The 21,126-nt window shown below is 37.6% G+C and overlaps 1 protein-coding gene across 1 annotated transcript in view; it reads left to right on the forward strand.

Moving 5' to 3' along the window:
- WDHD1 (WD repeat and HMG-box DNA binding protein 1) overlaps nt 1–19,964 on the forward strand; it is a 29,871-nt gene extending 9,907 nt beyond the window's left edge. The window contains exons 8-26 of the mRNA XM_050897412.1: nt 1,458–1,550; nt 2,442–2,548; nt 4,058–4,193; nt 4,357–4,546; nt 4,728–4,918; nt 5,546–5,730; nt 6,868–7,109; nt 7,624–7,761; nt 8,437–8,593; nt 10,456–10,570; nt 11,680–11,811; nt 12,174–12,391; nt 14,144–14,274; nt 15,276–15,332; nt 16,222–16,265; nt 16,424–16,582; nt 16,984–17,117; nt 18,317–18,452; nt 19,037–19,964. Of these exons, the coding sequence (XP_050753369.1) occupies nt 1,458–1,550; nt 2,442–2,548; nt 4,058–4,193; nt 4,357–4,546; nt 4,728–4,918; nt 5,546–5,730; nt 6,868–7,109; nt 7,624–7,761; nt 8,437–8,593; nt 10,456–10,570; nt 11,680–11,811; nt 12,174–12,391; nt 14,144–14,274; nt 15,276–15,332; nt 16,222–16,265; nt 16,424–16,582; nt 16,984–17,117; nt 18,317–18,452; nt 19,037–19,237 (2,766 nt within the window). The 3' untranslated portion in view covers nt 19,238–19,964. The remainder of the gene's footprint in view (nt 1–1,457; nt 1,551–2,441; nt 2,549–4,057; nt 4,194–4,356; nt 4,547–4,727; nt 4,919–5,545; nt 5,731–6,867; nt 7,110–7,623; nt 7,762–8,436; nt 8,594–10,455; nt 10,571–11,679; nt 11,812–12,173; nt 12,392–14,143; nt 14,275–15,275; nt 15,333–16,221; nt 16,266–16,423; nt 16,583–16,983; nt 17,118–18,316; nt 18,453–19,036) is intronic.
- Nucleotides 19,965–21,126: the final 1,162 nt, after the last annotated feature.

The following is a 21,126-nucleotide window of genomic DNA, read 5'->3' on the forward strand; positions in this document are numbered from 1 at the left end:
GATTACTTGTTTAAGCTCCAGACTGTGTTTGGCAGTAGTCCAGCTGTCAGCGCTCAACAACGTTAAACAGTCATGCTGCACTGAATAGGAAGGAACATTGTACACAAGGGAAATAATCAAATTGCTCACAACAGAGCATCAAAGGAGTTCAGTCTTTCTCTACTTTAAGTAAATCTTGCCCTATCAATAATCTTGCTCTGTAAATATTTCCTTAGTAAGTTGTTCCTTTTCTTTTCACCTGAAGAACCAAGTTGGTTCTGTTGTGACTAAAGGTGGTGCTGATGCATACTACAGGTCTAGTGCATTGTGTATGTACTGCTGCAATAGTACTATGTATGGATTGCTAATCAAAATGGGTTGGGGAGTTAGTATAGCTATATAGATATCTCTGTAGCATGTAACCTAGAACACCTCTGCAGCATCTGATAGTGCAAAAGGGAGAGGAGGAAGGAGCAGATAAATGCGAACCTGTATGAAATGAGGCATGCCCTGCCATACTTGAAGTAAAAGACAGGGAAGTGAGCAAAAGTTGGCTATTTGGGAAAGTTGTTTTATGGCTTCTGTTCTTGCCTGTGATAATAGTGTGGCAGAACCTATTCGCCCTTTATTGACATTCCAGTATACTGGATCTAAAGAGTATTTTCCAGTGTTTTCTCACAGTTCCTACCTGAATAATCTTGTTTCCCCGACTTAGCCTTTGTGTCCGTCTACCCGTGTCCACTCTTCAAAATACCTGGAGGCTGTGATAGCATTATGTATAACTTTTCTGTGGAAGAGAGAACGTCACCTGCAGCACAAATTGTTTCAATATCCATATTGCATAAAAGCAAATACTTTAAATTTTTAGGCTAATTCTTCACACATACACACACATATTTGAAATGTAAGTAGTTGTCTTGCTTCTCTTACAAAGCAAGTTGTTAGAAGTCTTTAAAAAACCCAAATCCTAAAAAAATAAACAAGCAGTAACATTTATGTAGTTTTGTGAAAGATTAAATGAGCTATTTCAGGAATCAGCTATTCAAATAAGATTTATTGAGAAATTGTAACCTGATCAGAAGAGGTTTGGGAAGGGAGGGAAAAGGAGAACGTAAGCCTTGTGCTCAGAGCATTGAAAACTATTTATGTGTGTGTGTTAGCTGTTTCTTAAATAAGAACCTCTAACCTTATGGTGCAGCTGTCATTATGTTCAATTTTCTACCAGAAAGAAATGAAAATTAAAATGAAAACAGGCATGCTTTGCTATGTTGCATGTGGAAAGCATTAAAGAACCTTGTAATCAAGTTACTTCAGCTTTCTTTACTTTCTCAGTTGGCATTGCGAGGATGCTAGAGAACCGTTAAATACTGAGGCAGTCACAACTGTAATACTTCTGAATGAAGGAGCTATGCTATTTGAATGTTCTGTTTGAAAGGTAACTTGTTCTAAATTGTCTGATTCTTGTTTCCTTTCAACAGTTGCTGGCAATTCCTGTAGAAAAAGTTGTTAAACTATACAGAAGAGAAACCTGGGATAGTCAATTTGATCTATCAGATACATTCATCACACAGGTAGGTATATAAACCAGTTGCTTGCTAAATCTTCCATAACTTAAATGTTATTCTGCTAGAAATTATCTTCTGGACAGTATCTCTCTTCCCCCCCGCCTTGGTAACGATTGCTCACATTTTCTATTTCATTTCTGATCCTGTTACTTTACGTTGGAAAACAAGGCAAGAGATACTAGATGAGTGTCAAACATGTCTTTATGTGGCTCTGGTTCCCCTCTTTCATTTATAGTAACCCACTATATCTCTGAGGTCTACTGCTGAGTCACCAACTGCAGCTGAAGAACATCTGTTTTCACAAATTGCTCTAAATACATAGCATTTTAGGGAAAATGTCAAGAGTATTATTTCTGTACAGAACAGAGATATCAGCTGTTCACTTTATATTTTATTAAGCTGAAATTTAGCTATGTAGTAGCCCTAACTGTGCCATCTCCTTTCTTTTGACCTCACTATATACTTGGAAACCTTTGGGTTAAAGAGGACCACTTTCCTAGTGTTATTAAGATATGGAACACACAGTCTTGGATTTTAATTCATGGAACTGTATTAAGTTCAAAATAAAGCAAGCTATGTTTAGTGCTGAGTTTGCAAAATGTACTATGCTTCTGTCTACATGTCTAGAATCAGGTTTTGTTCGACCTCATGGCAGCGTTTAATGACAGAAGATGGATATTCTCAAAAAAAATGTGTGCTGTCTTTAAAGAATGGTTCTTGCAGGGAACTACCTAAAGCCAGCTCTAGTACAAGAGGCTGGATATGATTTGCTAAAGAATCATCATTATTATTTTTTGAATTCCAGAATATCTGTCTGTTTTAAGCTCCAGAATATGAATACTGTGCATGCATTGGTAATTTTTTTTTTTTTTTTTCTATTTTTTATTTTTTCCTTAGCCCTTGAATGTTGTGGCCTGGTCTCCTTGTGGACAGTATCTGGCAGCTGGAAGTGTGGATGGGAGTATAGTGGTGTGGAATGTGGAAACCCAGAAGTGCGTAGAGAGGTATTCAGTGTTGCTCCGTAAATCCCTAAGTACATGTTTTTTCTTCAAATAGAACTTTGTTATCTTTTCTGTAAAACTTCTTTGTGCAAATGTAGAACTCTGCCTCTTGAAAAGCCTTAGTAAGGTTTAGAGGGCAAATCTGTAAGTTTTCTGCTAATGTTCCACTGAAAGCAAGCACCCCAAGAGACAGCATATGAAGGCTCAGATTGAAGAATACCATTTACCTGGCCTCAGAGATGGTCTCCCAGCTGGTGGTGGGGCTGGGAGCACATCCACAGAGGGGGAGCCAAAGCATGCAGGTCAAAAGAACTGTGTCAGATCTGGGTGATGCTGGGAGGCAGGGCCGCCGCTCAGTCTAGACTTGAGCAAAGGGAGCAAGAGGAGGGCTCTTTTCTTGTGCAGCTCGAGTGAGGTGCACTAATACTGCAGGGAATACTAATGCTAAAGGGAATTCGAGGGCTTGACACGTCATTTCTGTGTTCTACAAAGAAGCAGCTTCCACAATAGTATAACTTGGTGGTAGGTAGAAACGTGGCATTGTTTTGCCTTCCCCCACCAGATCCAGTAGGCACAGAAGCATGTTCTGATTCATGTGATACGCTGTTTTCCTTTCTGCATAGCTAGAAGGATCTGGAAACGTTACATTCTTAGAAATAGAATAGGGAAGGGACATGAATGGGGATTTTGTTCAAATTCCATAGTGTAGTTTTCTGTGTGCAAATATCTCTTATTACTTTTTAATCTAATAGTTGATTAAAGGATAGTTTTAATGGAAACAAATTTTCCTCACATCTCAAACCCCAAGATCATTGGCAGTAAGATGTATTTTCTAAAGGGAGAGGGAAATAGAGATACATCAGTCAGCCGTCCTCACCTGTAGGCAAAAAAGGACAAACTGACAAATTGCACTTTATCTTGGTTAGTTAAAGCATCTCTCTTTAACCAAAAAAAAAAAAAAAAAAAAAGGTATGATTAAGTGAGGTAGAGGAGAAGAGAAGGGATGATTTATCTGTCTGAATATTTTGGGTAAGAAACATGATTGTTACTGTAACGTCTATGTTAAGAATTAAAGACAGATTATGTAAATAATTAATGGGAGGATTTTTTTGTGAGAATAAAGGGTGGAAAAGATAGAGGATTAACTCATCAGTTTGGTACAAGAGAAACAACTGAATGTTCTTTTTATAACTGGATGGTTCTGGAACATATGACTGCTGGGGAATTACTGTCTTTTCTACATGTATCAGGAAGCCGTTGTTTTAAGAATATGATTCTGTTTGATTTTAAAGCTTAAATTATTTTCTCCATAGGAAAAGGAAGACCTGCTGTATTATTTTTATAGTAGCTGTTTATTCTAAAGCTGACCTATTAATTATTTTATTATGTGTAACGTCACTGTAACATCACTTTCTAATACTAGTAAATATTACCCCTTTTTACAATAACTCTTGGGGCGGTTTCTGCCCTGAGAAGCTTACTAAAAATCCATTATTTTTATATTCTTTTTAGGATGAAGCATGAGAAAAATTACTCAATTTGTGGACTGGCATGGCACCCCAAATATAGACAAATCGCTTATACAGATACTGAAGGAAATCTGGGGTTGTTGGAAGATATTGGTGATGAAAAGAAACCAAATGACAAGGTGATCAGTACCAATTATTTCTTAAATTAACATGATTATTTGTGTTACCAAATTATATTGAACATTCTGTTTTGCGTGTTGAAAGTTCCCTCTTGTGTGTTTATTAATTTCTTGAATTCCACGTCCAAAAGAAGTTTTATGATGATTGTTAATCTGGTTTTAGGTTGCCAGTACAGCGACAAAGGACTACAATGATCTCTTTGATGGAGAAGATGATGACTATTTAAATGGAGATATGATTGAACCACAGTCTTCCCCAAAGGCTGGAGCTAATGATGCTGATGATGATGACCTTATGCCAACTTCAGGCCATCTGAGACGGGCAATAATAGATGATGATGATAACTCACTAGGTACAGAATGAACTAGTTTTCCAGAGCTCTTTAGTGCTGTTACTGGGACAATCTCTTAGCATTCTCTACTCAGATATATTGTGCCATATTTTTCCAGAGAAATCTTGACTGTTTTAAATTTTTTACCTGTATTCTGTCATAATAATAAGTGTAAGATGTAATTTTTTTTTAAAACTTCTAGATATTGGGATGATAAAAGCTAATTCCAATCTTCTTGAAAAGGAAGATGACGATGATGATCAGACTGGTGGCTTTCCAGCTTTACCACCATCATCTACACAACAGCCTTTCTATGATGGGCCAATGCCAACCCCAAAGCAAAAGCCGTTCCAGTCTGGCTCCACTCCTGCCCATCTCATGCATCGTTTCATGGTAAATCTTGCTGCTGTGTGGTTAATGTGGATCTAGTTGCTTTGTTAATATTGAGTATTGTCTGGTTCTTGCTGTGTCTTAATCTAATCTTTTCCAAAATTTTTGATTTTTTTTTTTTTTTTTTTTTAAATACTTCACAGTGTGAAGCTAAATAGTGGAAAGCAGCTTTGTGTTAATGCAAAGGCTGCATAATGTTATGCTTTATGTTTCAGTTGCTTTTGATGTAGAAATAAATACTTGGCTTTAAGACAAAAGCAAGCTATACAGTTTGTACGTGTGCTAGTGAATTCTAGCAAATCTTTTTAAAATTCTCTTTTAGCCAGAACTTGTCGATATTCTTGTGCTGTTAAGACTTGTACGTTAATCATCCGCTATTTCTTTCTAACTGCAAGTTCTTCACACTTAATTTTGTAAGGAGAAAGATGGCTAAGCAGTGAGGATGAAACTAGTTTCTGCCTAATTCATCTGTTTTAGAAACTACAAGTCCTGACTACACAAGTCTTCGGTCTTCTTCCAGCCTCCCACCTACTGTTGTTTCAGATGAGAAAGTTAATAGCAGGCTGGTTTAGGGCAGTGTGCTTGATTTGGTGGGGGTTTTTTTTGGGGGGGTGTGTGTCTTTTTAATAGGTATGGAATTCTGTTGGTATCATTCGCTGTTACAATGATGAGCAAGACAATGCAATAGATATAGAATTTCATGATACCTCCGTACATCATGCAACACACCTGCCAAACTCTCTGAATCACACGATGGCTGACCTCTCTACTGAAGCTATTTTACTAGCCTGTGAGAGTACAGAGGAACTTGCGAGGTAAGTCATGGCCTTGCTCTGCAAAACCCATAGTATGGAATTACACTTGTTTCAAATATTTTGGCTTTTAATTTCAGCTTCTAGCACTTTTTTGAGATTTTTGGCTTTTGATCCTGCTTTTTATTTATGGTACCACTTTTGAGGAGGATTTTCACATCCACCCACTTGAAGACTTCAAGAATATTGAAAGATGTAAATTGTTTCCGGAGGATTTTTTTTTTTTAAATCCCTTTTTCAAATATATATACACTGGAAACTTCATGCATTGCTAGCTCAAAGGAAATTGTAAATATGAACAATAGTTTTTCAATCTGCTCAGATCAAAGATAAATCATAAGGGCTATGCTATTTCTTTTCACACTGTTGCTAAGGAGACATGTTTGGAGATATCCAAAGAATTATAAGTGTGAAGAACACAAGTTAATGAAAACCGTAGAAAGATTTAAGCAGCTGGGCCAGCTAAACTCTGTTCTTGCATTTAGGAACAATAGCAACAATATGTTATTGTTTCTGTGGAAATATCTTGAAGAAAGAACTTTCTTCTTATTTTCACACATACAGCATTGTGATAAGTTGAAGAGCACCCTTTACCTTTAAAAGTATTATTTGTATGTATTGGTTGTCTGACTGAAAATTTCAATATTTTTTCTCAATGGAAGTGGGTAATTTCTCAAAAGCCACGGTGTCTGTGAATTGGTCATAGGCAGTTTTCAATTATTAAGATGGCAGAACTGAAGTTCCTAATTTTTTTTTCCCTTTGAAAGATAGCATAATCTGACAGACTTGTAATGAGGGCTGATATTCAGGGGTACTGAGCACCTTCAGTTCTTATTAGTGTTAATTAAGCAGGACACTTACCTGTTTCTATCTAAAAAATTCCCCCTCAGGCCTTTAAACTGTCTCTGCTTCAGGCTTTAGAGGCTCTAAACCTACAGTGCTAGAGGTCGAGCTGGCTTTTCAGTTCTTGAATAATAAGAGTAACACCTTTGCAAAATGACCACTTGTAATTTGTAGTTCCTTTCTATGACCATCACAGATTCCAGGTCTGATAAAAATGTAATATATTGGTGTATTTTCAGATACTGTATTTTTCTTCCTGTTGAGATATTTGACTGTTTTTCTTTGTCTCTGCTTTAGCAAGCTCCACTGCATTCATTTTTGCTCATGGGATGCAAACAAGGAGTGGACAGTAGATATGCCAAAGGATGAAGACATTGAGGCTATCTGTCTAGGTCAAGGCTGGGCTGCTTGTGCCACTAGTGCCTTGCTAGTTCGTGTGTTCACAGTTGGAGGGGTTCAGAAAGAGATCTTCAGTCTCCCAGGTCCAGTGGTGTCTATGGCAGGACATGGAGACCAGTTGATGATTATTTATCACAGAGGTAGTTTTCTCCCTTCTGTCTTTTTTGAACTGGGGTTATGTTTTCAGTCCTCGTCTGTTGCTAGCTTCAAACACTGATTAATTTGTATGTAATCACCAGAAGTGTTTTCTTCTTCTTGATGATGCTTATCCTTCTTCTTCTTCTTCTTCTTCTTCTCTTCTTGATGATGCTTTTACTGTCACAACCCACGGATCTTTGACTTCGGACAGCAAAGCCTACATTTTATATTGGGATGCCTAGATTAATGTGTGGGGAAGGGGAGAAGCTCATAACAGTGACATTAATAGATTAACTTGGGTTTCAGATATGCCAGAATGAATTACTATGGGAAATTACAGAAGTAGTTGTTATGCATGCTTTGTATGTCCAAAATGACAAATAGTCACTTGTCTGACAATGGTATTCATGGATAACCCTGCATTAGAATTAGTTTTTGATTCAAAACTTAAATTTAGCCAAGAGACAAGACAATTCTTTTGTTTTCTAACATAGTCGTTGAACAACTTCTTCCTAGGTACTGGGTTTGATGGGGACCAGTGCCTTGGAGTACAGCTGATGGAGCTAGGAAAAAAGAAAAAACAAATTTTGCATGGAGACCCTCTTTCTCTTACAAAGAAATCCTATTTGATATGGGTGGGATTCTCTGCAGAAGGTATGAAATACCTGCATGAGTGAAGTTGAGAAATCTTGATGCTATTGGGGGAATTTTGGAGGAGAGTTTGGCTGATTAATGCCCTTTTAGTAATGGTGATCTTGGGACCTAGACTTTTTTTTCGATCTCCTCAATGCTAAACAAAATTCTATTTTTCTATTCTTTCAATATATTTATCAGAAATCTTTAGTATGTTTCCACTATGAATAGAATACACTTGAATGTTATCAGAACTTGTTTTCCCGATTGGTTGCCCTGCTCAGCAAAGAGAAATAAACTGCATTAGTACACCGTAATAGGCGTGTTCAACTATCTTGGCAAAAGCCCCCCTCAAAAGTTGGTAGCTTGGAGGGAGTTTTTATGATAACCAGAAAAGGTAATTGTAAAATAGCTAATTTTCTTTGGGAATCTACCCAAGTAGTATAAATTTGATTTCTTCATAAAATGTTTTAAATTTGAACTTGTCAGTTGACTAGCAGTCGTGTTGACCGTCAGAAGGTGGCGCATCTTTCTAAGGAAACTAGTTTTTCTCGGCTAGGTTGTACTGTTTGGGTGAGAGGATGTCGTATTTGAGATATGTAAACCATCATTTCGCAGCAGTATCCACCAGTTCAAACTTACTCGCTTTGTAATTAGTTGCCTGTCGGAATAACTGTTTTCATTTGTAACAAACAGGTACCCCTTGCTACGTGGATTCTGAGGGAATTGTGCGGATGTTGAACCGAGGACTTGGGAATACTTGGATTCCAGTGTGTAACACGAGAGAGCATTGCAAAGGAAAATCTGATCATTATTGGGTGGTTGGCATCCATGAAAATCCCCAGCAGCTCAGGTCAGATATTTCACAAGGAAATGCTTTGTTTGTCTTGGTTTTAAATTACAGAGCTCTTACTATGAGAAACCAGAAACAACTTTTACTAAAACAGGTGGCTAGTAAATATACACAGTAAATTATCTAGTTCAGAAATTTAATTCTGCATGGATGTTTCATTACTAAATTGGTTTTGAATAAACTCAGTAGAGTTTTATGATGTGTAACTGACTAATTGTGGCTTTTTGCCTTGGCTAACAGGTGTGTGCACTTTGATAAGAAATCACATCTCTGATGCAGATGCATTCATAAGACCGCATTTTGCTAGAGAAACCTACTAAAAAGTTATGGTTGCTGTTAGGAATCTGCTTCTGCTGTTGATGGTTTTTGGGCGTTTGGTGTGGGGTTGTTATTTTTTTATTTTTTTTTTGCTTAGCTACGTTTTCCCCTTTTGTCCCTTTGAGAAGAATCCAATCCTGTAACTAATCTACATTATTAGGCATAGATAAATCAGAACTCTCTGTTATTATATTAATATTTAAACTGTGGCCATGAAGAACAATTTTTATATGTAAAATTGCTCAAATATTTAGCTGGGAGTTAGCCATTACTTTATAAAACGTGATAATGGTGATGTCTAAATAACTCTCTTTCTCTTTATTGTAACACACATCCTGGACACTTAGTTGCTAAGCTTTGTTTGTAGTCCTCTTTATTCAGTGATCTGTGTCTTTTTCCTACCAGAGCAGAATCCATCAGCTCACGTATTTTACCGAAATTTAGACTCTTTTATTTTGCTAATCATGCACAATTGTAGAGGTTGGTGGGAGACTGCATTTTATTTAAATTTATGTGACATTCTTTGTAATCCTCTGGGTTTTTTGTAAAAAGGGAAATAATTTGATATCACTGGTAAATGTCAATTCACTGTCTGTTTCTTCCTCCCAATCATTAAGTAATGTTGGCCTCCAGAAAATTCACCAAAAATGTGCAGGACACATCACATTGATGGGATGGTCAACTGTGAGTCTGTCATCATGAGGTTTTTTTCGTTCTACTCCAAGAGAGAGAGTGCTACTCTCTGAGTTGGAAAGAACATTTTATTCAAAGCCACTAGCATATTAAAGATAAGAAGGGGGGAGGGTTGTTGTAGAAACACCATATGCCTTAATTAACACAGATAGCCAGAACACTAATGCTTCCTGTTCTCTTTTTTTTTTTTTTTTTCCTAGTGACTGAAACAGTAGCTTATAAAACCAGACATTTTTGTCAATGCTGCAGTGGTGCTCCTGGAAATACAGCTCTTCCCCAATCAATGTTTTGCTTAAGTGATTGTTACCAGAAAGTACTAGTTTAAATATAATGAAACAATAAGCCTACGCTTTTAGTATATGCTTATCTGTTTCACCCCTCTCTTCCCCCCCGTCCCGCCCTCGTGTGTGTGTCTGAACACAGCACTCTCCTCATGAAATTCAAAACCCCTCATCAAAATAAATGGTAGACGTGCCTGCTTTTGTTCCAGTGGCCTTCAGTAGTTTCTGATTTTAATAAATTGCATTTACATTTTGTAGTAGCTGTTAAATCGTGTATTGTGTGAGACAGAGAACTGTGTCTGTTGTGTGCCACATTTGGAGTTTCTAGTGTGAACAAGAGCAGCATGTGCTTTGCTGGTTTTAAAATCTTTTATTGGTTGCAATGTAAAAATAACCTTTTATAATGCAATCTTACATATTGCTATATTTAAGTCAGTAATTTAATTACTACTTTTTAAAGAACAAATCCTCTTAAAGTATCTTGCTTCTTAGGAGACATGATTTAGATGTAGAACAACTGGTGACTGTAGGTGTTGAGGATTGTGTGTGTGTTTTGTTTCCCTTACACAGGTGTATTCCTTGTAAAGGAGCCCGATTTCCTCCTACGCTACCACGGCCTGCTGTAGCAATATTATCTTTTAAACTTCCTTACTGTCAAGTTACAACAGAAAAGGGACAGATGGAGGTATGGAATGGTGTTGAGTCCACAGCTGATAGTCTCAGATGTCCCCATAGTAGGGATTATACGAGATTCTTATTAATCATCTCTACTATGAAAGAGGGTAGTACAAACTCTGAATAAGACGTGTAGCTAAGGAGGTTATTTGGGTTCAGTGGTTTGTATAGCTTTTCTGGTTTGGTTCACAACTGTTTCTAGAAGAATACAAGATAAAGTGGCTAGAGCTGATGCAAGGTTATATTTACACATAATCTGTTTCTGACCAATGAAGTCTTTCTCACCCTCTCTTTTATTTTTTTTAGTGGGTAGTGGTTAATGTTCTAGTAAGCATCAGATTTTGGGATCCAAATCGAGACCCCCTTGAAGGTGCCTGTTTTTTAATATTTTAGGCATAACAAAATTTCTGGCAGATGTTGTTTTGAAAGATGTACTAAGTACTCAAATTCATATAATCACTCTGAAAACATAGGCCTTCTGGCTTGACTTATTCTCTTAAGGTAGAGGCTGGTTGAAGCAAGATATACCTGCAGAGAACTTCTAGAAGAATATCTGTATTTATTCTTCAATTTTTTATAGGTTTAAATATTTCAATCTTGTGGTGTTCAGCTGTACTGCACAAAATAGAAATGAACTTAAAATTCAAACCTCCGCCTTAGAGACAGTTTAATGCTATTTGAAATTTATTCTCTTTGATAGAAGTGCAGATAAAAAGTTAGTGTCTCCTACAGTTATTGAGTTATTCTGGAATACTTCCAGTTTGCTGTGGGACAGAAGTTATAAGATAAAATAATCAACTTGTTCTAGAATTGTCTGTCCTGGTAGCATACTGGTGAACATGTAGGTCTCGTCCTGCTGAAAGCCTGTAATATAAATGGAATTTAACATATATGGCGACTGTTTGGATCAGTTTGTATACAGATGGTTGTTAGTGTGGTCTGTTTTTTCCTCAGTAGGCATTGGCTTTTAAAGAGAATTGTCTACCCCTCACCCTCATTACAAGATGAAAGGAACATTTAAGAATAAGTTGATAAAATACGTTGTAAATTGTTAGGCATTATGTCGCGGGCTGTTTTTTCCCCTCTGACCTCCGGCATGCATCTTTCTCCCTTTTTCAGGAACAGTACTGGCGTTCTGTTGTATTTCACAACCATGTGGATTACTTATCAAAAAATGGCTACGAACTTGATGAAAATGCTAAAAGTCAGTCAGTGAAAGAACAGCAAGAACTTTTAATGAAGCTGTTTGCCGTAAGTACAAATAAATAAAAAATAGAAAGAATCCCTGAGACTTTATTTTCAGTAGATGGCATTTGATGCAAATTTTGATGTGATTCCTCTTATTAGAAGTCTGGCTAGTGATTGGCAATCCAGCTAGTTCACAGACTGCGATAAGAGGTGGACTGCAGTTAATATTGTTACTGCTTATCAGTATGAGGGTCGGAGGAAGAAGGAAAAAAGAAAAGAGCTTTTTCTTTGCTATGCAGCTCGTGATTGTTGCTAGTTTGTCTTTATTCATTCGCTCCACCAAGACCATAATATTCTGGTCCTAGAGTCTTGAGAGCGCTGTGTAACTGTGAAGTGTGTAACTCTCAAGGCTTCTTTTCTTTCAGCTTTCTTGTAAACTGGAGCGTGAATTTCGTTGTGTGGAACTTGCTGACCTCATGACACAAAACGTCGTGAATTTAGCTATCAAGTATGCTTCTCGCTCTCGAAGACTAAATTTAGCTCAGCGACTTAGTGAAATGGCTGTAGAAAAAGCAAGTGAGTTGGCAACAGCAGCGGAAGATGAAGAGGAGGAAGAGGATTTCCGAAAGCACTTGAATGCTGGGTAACACAAATTTCTGTGATTAAAAACCTGGGAACATTTTTACTGATCTATTAACATTTTGGGCCAGTTGATGCACTTTTCTGGACCCATAGTTTGCAATGTGTTTGTTATGAAGTAACAGTTTGTGTTGCTCTACTTATAAATTGTACATATAAAATGGCACATTCTTCTTGATATCTTGTGAGGACTCATTAGTACCAGGATACTAACACAGAGGGAAATATCTCCAGTCCTTGCTTACTGTATGTCTGTGTTCAACAGCTTCAGAGGTAAAGCAGATTCAATACCAAGTTGCTCTGATTGGGATTCTTTTCTTTTTGTTTCTTCCCTTCCTCTAGCTTGTGCTGGTTTGGTTATTTGACTCCAACCTATCTTTTTTCTCTTTGTCTCAGTCTCTCTATCTCACTTCATTCCACACCTATCTTAAAATCCTTCTATCTTTCCCAGCCCTCCCCTCTTTCCGTATCCCATCTCAGTGTATCTTGTTTAGTCTTATTCCCTCCTAACTAATCCCAGCTCTTCAAAGCTGTGGAAATACTACAGGTTTGCTTTGCATTTTTTTTCCCCTCTGTATCTGTGCTATCTACCTTTCCTCTCCTACCTGCATCTGCTTTGTAAAGCATGATGAGGCAAAAGATGTGTGTGATTTTTTGAAAATATAGACCATACAGAAGAGCTGTGTTCTTGCTTGGCCTCGGGATGGTACACCTATAAGGAAAATAGTTGCAAACCACCAGTCTAATAGTGCAGAAAAAATGTCATAACGTTTTGTCAGAAGCAATGTCTTCCTATAGTAATTTTATGTATGAAGCGTGGAACTTACTTAAGCAAGAGGAAGTGATAAGTCCCTGAACTTATCTATAGCCTTTCCCTTATTCTTCTGTGTGAAACTGCACATTCAAAATCAATTTCTAAATGCTCTACCTTGTTCTTCTGGATCGTGCATGGAAGCTGTAATCCCATGTCTGCGACTTCAGCCACTCCGAGGGTTAAAATTCATCACAAACACTGTATTGGTCTTAGTGCCAGAGTAATCTAATACTGACATTCTGGTTGAAAGAAATCAACCTTTTGTTTATGTATGCACAAATTTTAGTAATGAGCAAAGATTAGGAGGGAAGCACAAGAAATGTACATACTACTATACTGGGAATTTAGAGAATAATCAGATTAAACATTAAAACTTGCTGCCTAAGCTTCGGGCTGAAAATATGTATCCGTGTTACCACCTGTGTATTTATTCATGTATGCAGAAAAGTAATCTGGTATTATATATGATATTGGAGGTATATGTGTTTAAATGGAGGTTACAGAAGATGTTTTATGTTTGCATTTATATTTGTGGCAAACTGTTCTGGCAACAGTAGCGATGCACTGTGAAGGTGGCAAAAGGTTGCTCTTTCTGTTTGGGTGCTTGCTTTTGTGTGCAGAGCTGTTTGAAGGCCTGTGCTGGTACTTTTAGCTGAGTGTGAATTTCGGGCAGTTTCACAGCCATGTGTGGTCTTTCTTAAAACTACATGAGTACCACTTCAGGCGACTGCAGTTGGTGTTTCAGGGTGAACTGAAGTGGTTAATCAACCTTTATTTTATTCTTAGTAATCATCACAGTTTAATTAGAGGTATAATGCAAATAAATGCCAAATGTTACTGTTCTTATTTCTTAAATTAGGTAAGTCAGTTAGCTTTCCATTGTTCCAGTTTTCCTTCTGAATGTGGTGACCGCTTTCTTTCTGATGAAGGCCTTCCATTTAGTTACAGCAACTCTGCCACAGAGTGGAGTCGGCTGCCGGTCAGAAATGTTCAGCAGGACCAAGAAATGGAAGATGCTGAGGAAACTGATGCCTATGAGGATGTAGAAGAAACACCAGAAATGCATAAACAGAGTAAGAAAAATATATTCTCTGAATAGGCTGGAAGTTATCTAGATGTGTCTTTCACAGACTTAATAAGGCATTCTAGAAAATTCCTAGATAATTTGTAGTTTGGATAACTCAGCAGTCGATAGGACTGCAGGCAACGGAGGTTTCTGCCTATTGTTTTGTTTTGTTCTTTTGACATAAAATTTAGGAAAGACAGGCACACCACATAAAATTTAGGAAAGACAGGCACACCACCTGTCACGAGGCACCACAAGTGAGGTACGGGAGGTTTGATTTAGAAGCCATTTACGTAAATAGACAATAATCCCATTTGTTTCACTGAGTTTTGAAACTCTGCATCTGTAGCAGGGACTAGGTTTTCTGCTACCTAGTTAGCACAGGTCTGGTAGTTTCTGATCTGTCTTATTTGGGTGTTGACATGTGAAAAAATGCACAGGAATAACGGGGTGACATGCAGTAACTCCTGCCTGTGGGCTTCCCGTTACCTGGAATTCCCTGTGGGAGATGAGTGGTAGTGCCTACCTGAGTGAGCGGGTCGGTATTCCAGACTGTGCCTATAGTTGCTGCAGAGTAACAAGGTTAGTGTATGTCTCTGCTCTGTCCCAGCTTGCTTGTGCATTGTACGTAGTAACCATTTGAGGGACCCTTGGTGAGTTTTTCTATTGTCTGATACTGTTTCTAATGGTCTGGGTCACCTTGTGAAATGGTTACTTTGGTTTCAGCTCAAATCTTGCAGAAGTTGAATTGATAGACAAGTAGTTTGCTGGGCACACTTTAAGGAATAAGTTTAAGGTTTAAGGAGTAAGTATACAACTCTAAGTTAAATCTAGGTAGAGATAACAGATGGTTCTGTAAAAGTGTATGTACAATTTGAAAATGAAAAGTCATGCTTTAAAATATAGATTACTTTAACTTACTTGTCTGTTTGGAGTTTTGTTTTTAAAGAAGTTATGCTATTAAATTTTATTGTACTTAAATATGTACCCCTTTCTTTTTTTCTGAAGGGCCAAATCCTTTCTCCAAAGGTGTCACTTCAGCAGAGGTGACTACGCCGAAGTCTGGTGAGTAAATCTCCATTTATTCCAGGAGGAGAACTTTGTCATGCTTCACGATATCTGCTCCTGTTTTTATCCTCCGTTCTCCCATTACTACTAAAATTTAGTGCATAACAGTGTTGTGAAGTGGTAACTTGCGTTGATTGTTGCTGTCGCATTTTTAAGAGGTTCCCTATTCCTGTTGATGTCTTCATTACCTAGTGATGTTCCATAAAACTATTCTGATTGCCTTAGCTGTGCCAAACGCTGAATCAGTTGTCTGCCTGGCTATGTCACGAAGGCATTCTTTGGGACAGGGGACAAATGAGAACAATGATCAGTTGACTTGTGTTACTAATCACAGGCACATTTATTGGTGGCACTTACAAGGCAGAGTTAGTAACCCTAGAACTGTGAGTCTGAGCAGACAGGGGTAGAATGCGACCTCTTGCTGCTTCTTGCTTCCTCCCTCCTGCCAACCCTCTAGCAAGAATAATAGGAGTGGAAACGGATTTGGGAGTGGAGGAAGTACTGGGTCTTCCTGTGGATTTGTATTTTAAGCTGTTGCTTCTGTGTGGCATTTCTGATGACTAATAATAGCCGAGCATGTATAGTATAACCTTCATGGTGTTATTAAAGTGTCTTTCTCTTTATCCAACCACTTTTAAGCCTGGTGGGAACTTCTTTTCTTTGGGGTGGAATAGTTGATGCCTTTGATTTAGTTCTCCTCTTCAATTTGCAATGAACAGAGGCTGAAACACACGCAATGAATGTTAGTGGTGTTCTTTGGAAATGAGGCTGATGTTGTTTCATCTACTCATCTAAAATGTGCACATTGCTTCATAGATTTTTATATATGTGTGTGTGTAGACACACACACACATTTTTGCATTCTTTTTTCTTTCCTATTAAATAGCTGTAATTGCATCAAGCAGCCAAGGACGAGTGAATCCCTTTAAGGTAAGAATTTTGCAGCTGGTTTGATTGCAGTGTTCTGAAAATCACAACAGATTATTATGTCTAAAGTTTACAATATAACTACGACAGATACCTTGGAGGAACAGAGGAGGGGAACATGACAGAAAATAAGTAAAATGTCTATTTATTTGTTTTGCTAGGTGTCATCTAACAAAAAGGACCCAGTGGTCCCCTCATCAAACGTTCTAGACACTATGAGCAAATACTCAAAGAAAACTTCTTTGTCTAGCAGTCGAGCTGTAAACAAGCAGAACCCTCCAGTTATAAAGCCTCTGATTCCCAAACCCAAGTCCAAGCAGGTAATGTTTCTAGTCTTTTTACGTTGTTTCAGTGAGCAAAGAACAGTAAATTTAATTTTATCAGCTTTTATCAAGTATGAAACCCTGTTGATTAAGTAAAGCATCTTAGATGGCAAAGTTCATTTAAACATACTGCCGAAACTATAAGAGCACATAAAACAGCAAACAATTTTCAGTTGTAGAAATTACATTCTGCACTGAATCTTGTGCTTTTATTTTAAATAGTGTTAACTAAATATCTGCTGTGCTGAAATTGGATGGATTAGATGCTATATTAATGCAAGTGATTATTATGTCTTTAGGAAAGGCTTGGGTTTTGTTAGGCTACATGGTACGTGTTGTCTGAGAGTGAGGTGTTCTTACCTTTTTTTTTTTTTTCTTTTTAACCTCAATTTCTATAGGCTTCAGCAGCCTCCTTCTTCCAGGCTCGTACACCTAACTCTAGTGAAAAACCAGTGGAAGAAAGAGAAGAAAAAGGAGGAAACGAGTCCCATGAAGTCAAAGTCACTGCACAGGAGAACACTGAAAACAGAAGGTGAGTGGACACTTGCATCTCAATGCCATATTCCGATTTTGATAGAATAGCAAGTCCAAAAACAATTTTGTTTCTGAAGATGTTGGACTGGCCAAAGTAGCATAACATTAGGATTAAAGTGTTAGCTCACAAGTTGTCATGTTTGTGAACCCACTTCAGAAATTTAGTAAATTGCCACTTATACTATGCATATTATCAAACAAACCTGCATAAAACACATCGGTTGGATTTCCAAATTGCCACATTACAGGCACAGTGAAAGAACAGAGGAAAGCATTCTGTTCATTAAATCTTTCCCAGTGTGCATGGCAGTGTTATTCAAAGTAGAAGTTTCGCATTGGCCTGAGACAAATAAATGTGTGAGTGAATAATAAATGAACAATGCAAAAAGTAATTTTAGGGCTCTAAGCAACGATTTTTGCCTTGATACTACTTATGCATCTGATAATGACCTTTGAATGGTAAATGAAACCATGCTGCTGTGCCAGTTCCAAGTATAGGAAATACTTAAAGTTTAAACACCTCTAGCGAATCTCAAAGGAAGTCTAAAAGCCAAGGGTTTTACGTGAAAATGTAAAAGCTTTATTTTAGCATGTTTTTTAAAAAAGAAAACAAACAAACAACTTCTGTCACCTAAGGAGCACGTTTCTTCCTAGCTAAGACTCTAATCTGTCTTGTTCCTCTGGAGCAGATGTATTTTCTTACAATCCCAGTCCTCATGAAACTTGCATTATTATAATCATGTTTCATTTAGACTTCATTTAACTGAGGAAGATGAGGGTAATTATTATTCATTTGGACTAGCATTCTTTTCATTAACCTTTACAGATAATGTTCTAAAACAAGTGGCAAGGAGAATTGTGACAAGGATTAGCTGAAACATGCTAATATATGTGCTCTATTTTTAGGTTGATGGGACCCTGTCAGAAAGGAAGAGAACCATTATGCTTTGTCATTCTAAAACTGAAATGTTAATCTCCATATATATCACAGTTTTAATAAAAATGCTTGACTTAGTCTTGCCTTGTCAGCATGTTCTTTAAGCATACTGCAATAGGAGAAAGCAGACTGCTGACTATATATGTCTTTTCTTTCAAGAACAAAAAAATCCAGTTAGGTGGTGTTTAGAAATGTTGTTTTGGGGGATATAGTTTTCCTATAACCTTCTTAAATGGACAGTTTTTGTGTGCTTGTTTTAGACCAAAGACAGGATTCCAGATGTGGCTAGAAGAGAACCGAGCAAACATTCTGACAGATAATCCTGATCTGAATGAAGCAGAAGTAATAAAAGAAGGCATGAGTCGATTTAGAATGCTGTCATCAGAAGAAAGAATGGTAGGAAAACATTCTCTAATTCTGGGTTTTTGAGAATTTTTTTCCTCCCACTGAATCCCTTGGTTATTTTTGGTTAGGAATTTTTTCTTTAAATTCTACTGTTCTCCATCTTCATGGACTTCAGTTTTGAATTGGGACGTGATCTACGACATATACTTTATGAAAGTATAAACTGTCTGAATAATAAGTAATAACAGAAAGCAGCTTTTCCAAAGTGGGGCATGTGAGAGGAACGTAGTCAGTGAAGAAATAACAAAAGAGAAGGGAAGGAGTTAAAAGTGACATAGCCAGGCTTAATTCATTGGGGCTTAAATTTGTTTTAAGGCCTTTTGGGCTTCTTATTTGTCCAGAAAGACAATTAAGAGCTTCAATTTCATATACAGGCTCAAATGAAGTAGAGTTTTGAAGGAGAAAGTTGTTAGAAAAAAGGAAAGTGAGGAAATTGTTCCTAACTTGATCCTTATTAGTTCTTAACAGATTATTTCAGTGCCTCCTTAGAATCAGAGGAGTAAGGTATATAAAATAGTGGTGAGGTTTGTGGCCTAATTTGTAGTTTTCTGTTTAATGATGTACTTTCTTCAAAGGTGTGGACTGAGAAAGCAAAAGGAGGAACAGTTAACGATTTAGCAGAAGATAAAAAGCGAAAGCGTCCCACAGCTGATGAAGATGAAGTGAAAAAGAACCAGGAGCAAAAATCGGAGGACTCAAATTTATCCAAAAAACCAAAGCCTTTAGATCAATCTACAAATGTCAGATTGTCAGCTTTTGCATTCAAGCAAAGCTAAATAATGTGGTACCTTCTCAGCGTCCGTTTTCTGAAAATGTTAGGTAGCTCTGTATTGAGAAATTTGCTGCCGTGCTCAAAGAGCACTAGCAAAAAGAGTGTCTTGCTAAATAGTCTTTTAGAAAGTATTTTATTATCAGTTCTTGAGGGAAATGTTGAAGCCACTCTCCCGATCTTTTGCAAGTTACTAGTATAAAGCTTGATAGCAAAACTAATACCCATGGAACCTGTTACCTAGAAGCAGTTCCACACAGTTTTGTGTAGCTGTGTGCCTCGATGCTTGCAATATTTGATGCTAAATACAGATTTATCATTTTGGGGAGGATAAACTACGTCCAAAAGCTGTCCTGTGGTTTTAGAAAGGCAAAGTAATGGCTTCTATACCATTCCTTCTGCCTGCTGCAAACACTTGTAAGAGAAAGACACTCATGGAAATGGGAGTGAGGTGAAGATAGCTTAACATGTTGCTGGTGTTCAGCTGCATTTTCAACATCTGTGGCTGTGACAGTGGCAGAGAGCAGCCCGATACGGGCAGGGAGAGAAAACCAGGGCAGAAGCGGAATTAGGAAGGTCAGGTGTGCAAAAACCAGCCATTCCAGACTGTGCAAATGTACTTTCCCAATCTGTGCCTCAGCAGGGTCCAGAAAGTGCTCAGAACTTGAACATCTCTGTATTGGTTTATGTAATGTTTGTTTTTAAAATAAAATGTGAATGTTTCTTTGTTTTAAGGTAGTGGTCTCCTTTGCAATTTTTGTAATTAAAGTAAACAGACTTCTGCCGACAAGTCATAAGGCAGTCGTATTTACCCTTCTCTGGAGAACATGCGGTATGTCTAGTAAATGTATTTGAAGCAAACTCAAATTTTGAAACTTTTTTTTTTAAGATAAGGTAAAATAATTTAACTCTTTAGCATAACAACTGAGACCGAAGAGTTCTTAATTTATTTTTTTTTCCCCTGGGTTTACACATCCTTTCATCATTTTCTTTTTTTCGTTCCTCTTCATATTATTACTGAAAAGGCAAATGACTCTTCATTTAAAACACATTTTTAACATTGAAATCTGTAGATTGAAGATTCAGTGAGATTTCTGTAAAAGCCACTAAATCTTAGTGTAAGAGGTGTTTTGCTAGACTTTTTTAGCAATTGTTGTAGGTCATTTTGGAGAAAACAGCTCCTGTTTTCACTGAATGTGAAAAAACAGGGGTCATGATGTCAACCAGAGATGGTAAATACAAATAGAGAAAAACCTGAAGACTTGTCAATTTAAATGCTTTTTTTCATCCACAGTTCTTACATATTGTTACACATTTTATTTGTTTAATGCCGATAGTAGACAGCATGTAATAATTAACGTAAGTGATAATTAATTTTCTGTATTGACATAATGGAGGAAGTTCAGGAGAGTAGTGGCATATTATAGTGATTTTTCTACGTTCTTTGGAAAGAAACGATTGTATCAGAGACTGGGATTTATTTTGAGGCAGTAAAGCGTATTTCCACGTTTGGGTGTATTGGAGAAAAATGGAATTGCATTGGCAAGAAAAACATCCTGATAGAAAAATCACTATGAGCTTGGTGAGCTGTGTAATGTTTTCTTTCAGCTAGACTAGGCCTTTCTGATGACGACTTGAGCATCTTGACCGCGGTGCTGGGAGCTGGGCTGGGTGTGAACGGATGGGCTGTCTTTTCCGCTACGTGCAGATAATCCGTGCTCAAGCTGAGCTGCCTGTCAGGTGCCCTTTCTGCAGGCCAGGTGTGAGAAGGTAAGTCACCCTCCGCAGTAAGTTAAGCCAGCTTTTTGAGCGATTCCTCAGGGCTTCTATAGAAAGGCTGCGTAAAATTACTTGAGCAAGATATTTTATACGTTGGGCTCAGGATATTGAAGCTTG

The sequence above is a fragment of the Gymnogyps californianus genome, chromosome 5, assembly GCF_018139145.2.
Source record: "Gymnogyps californianus isolate 813 chromosome 5, ASM1813914v2, whole genome shotgun sequence".
Taxonomy (NCBI): Eukaryota; Metazoa; Chordata; class Aves; order Accipitriformes; family Cathartidae; genus Gymnogyps; species Gymnogyps californianus.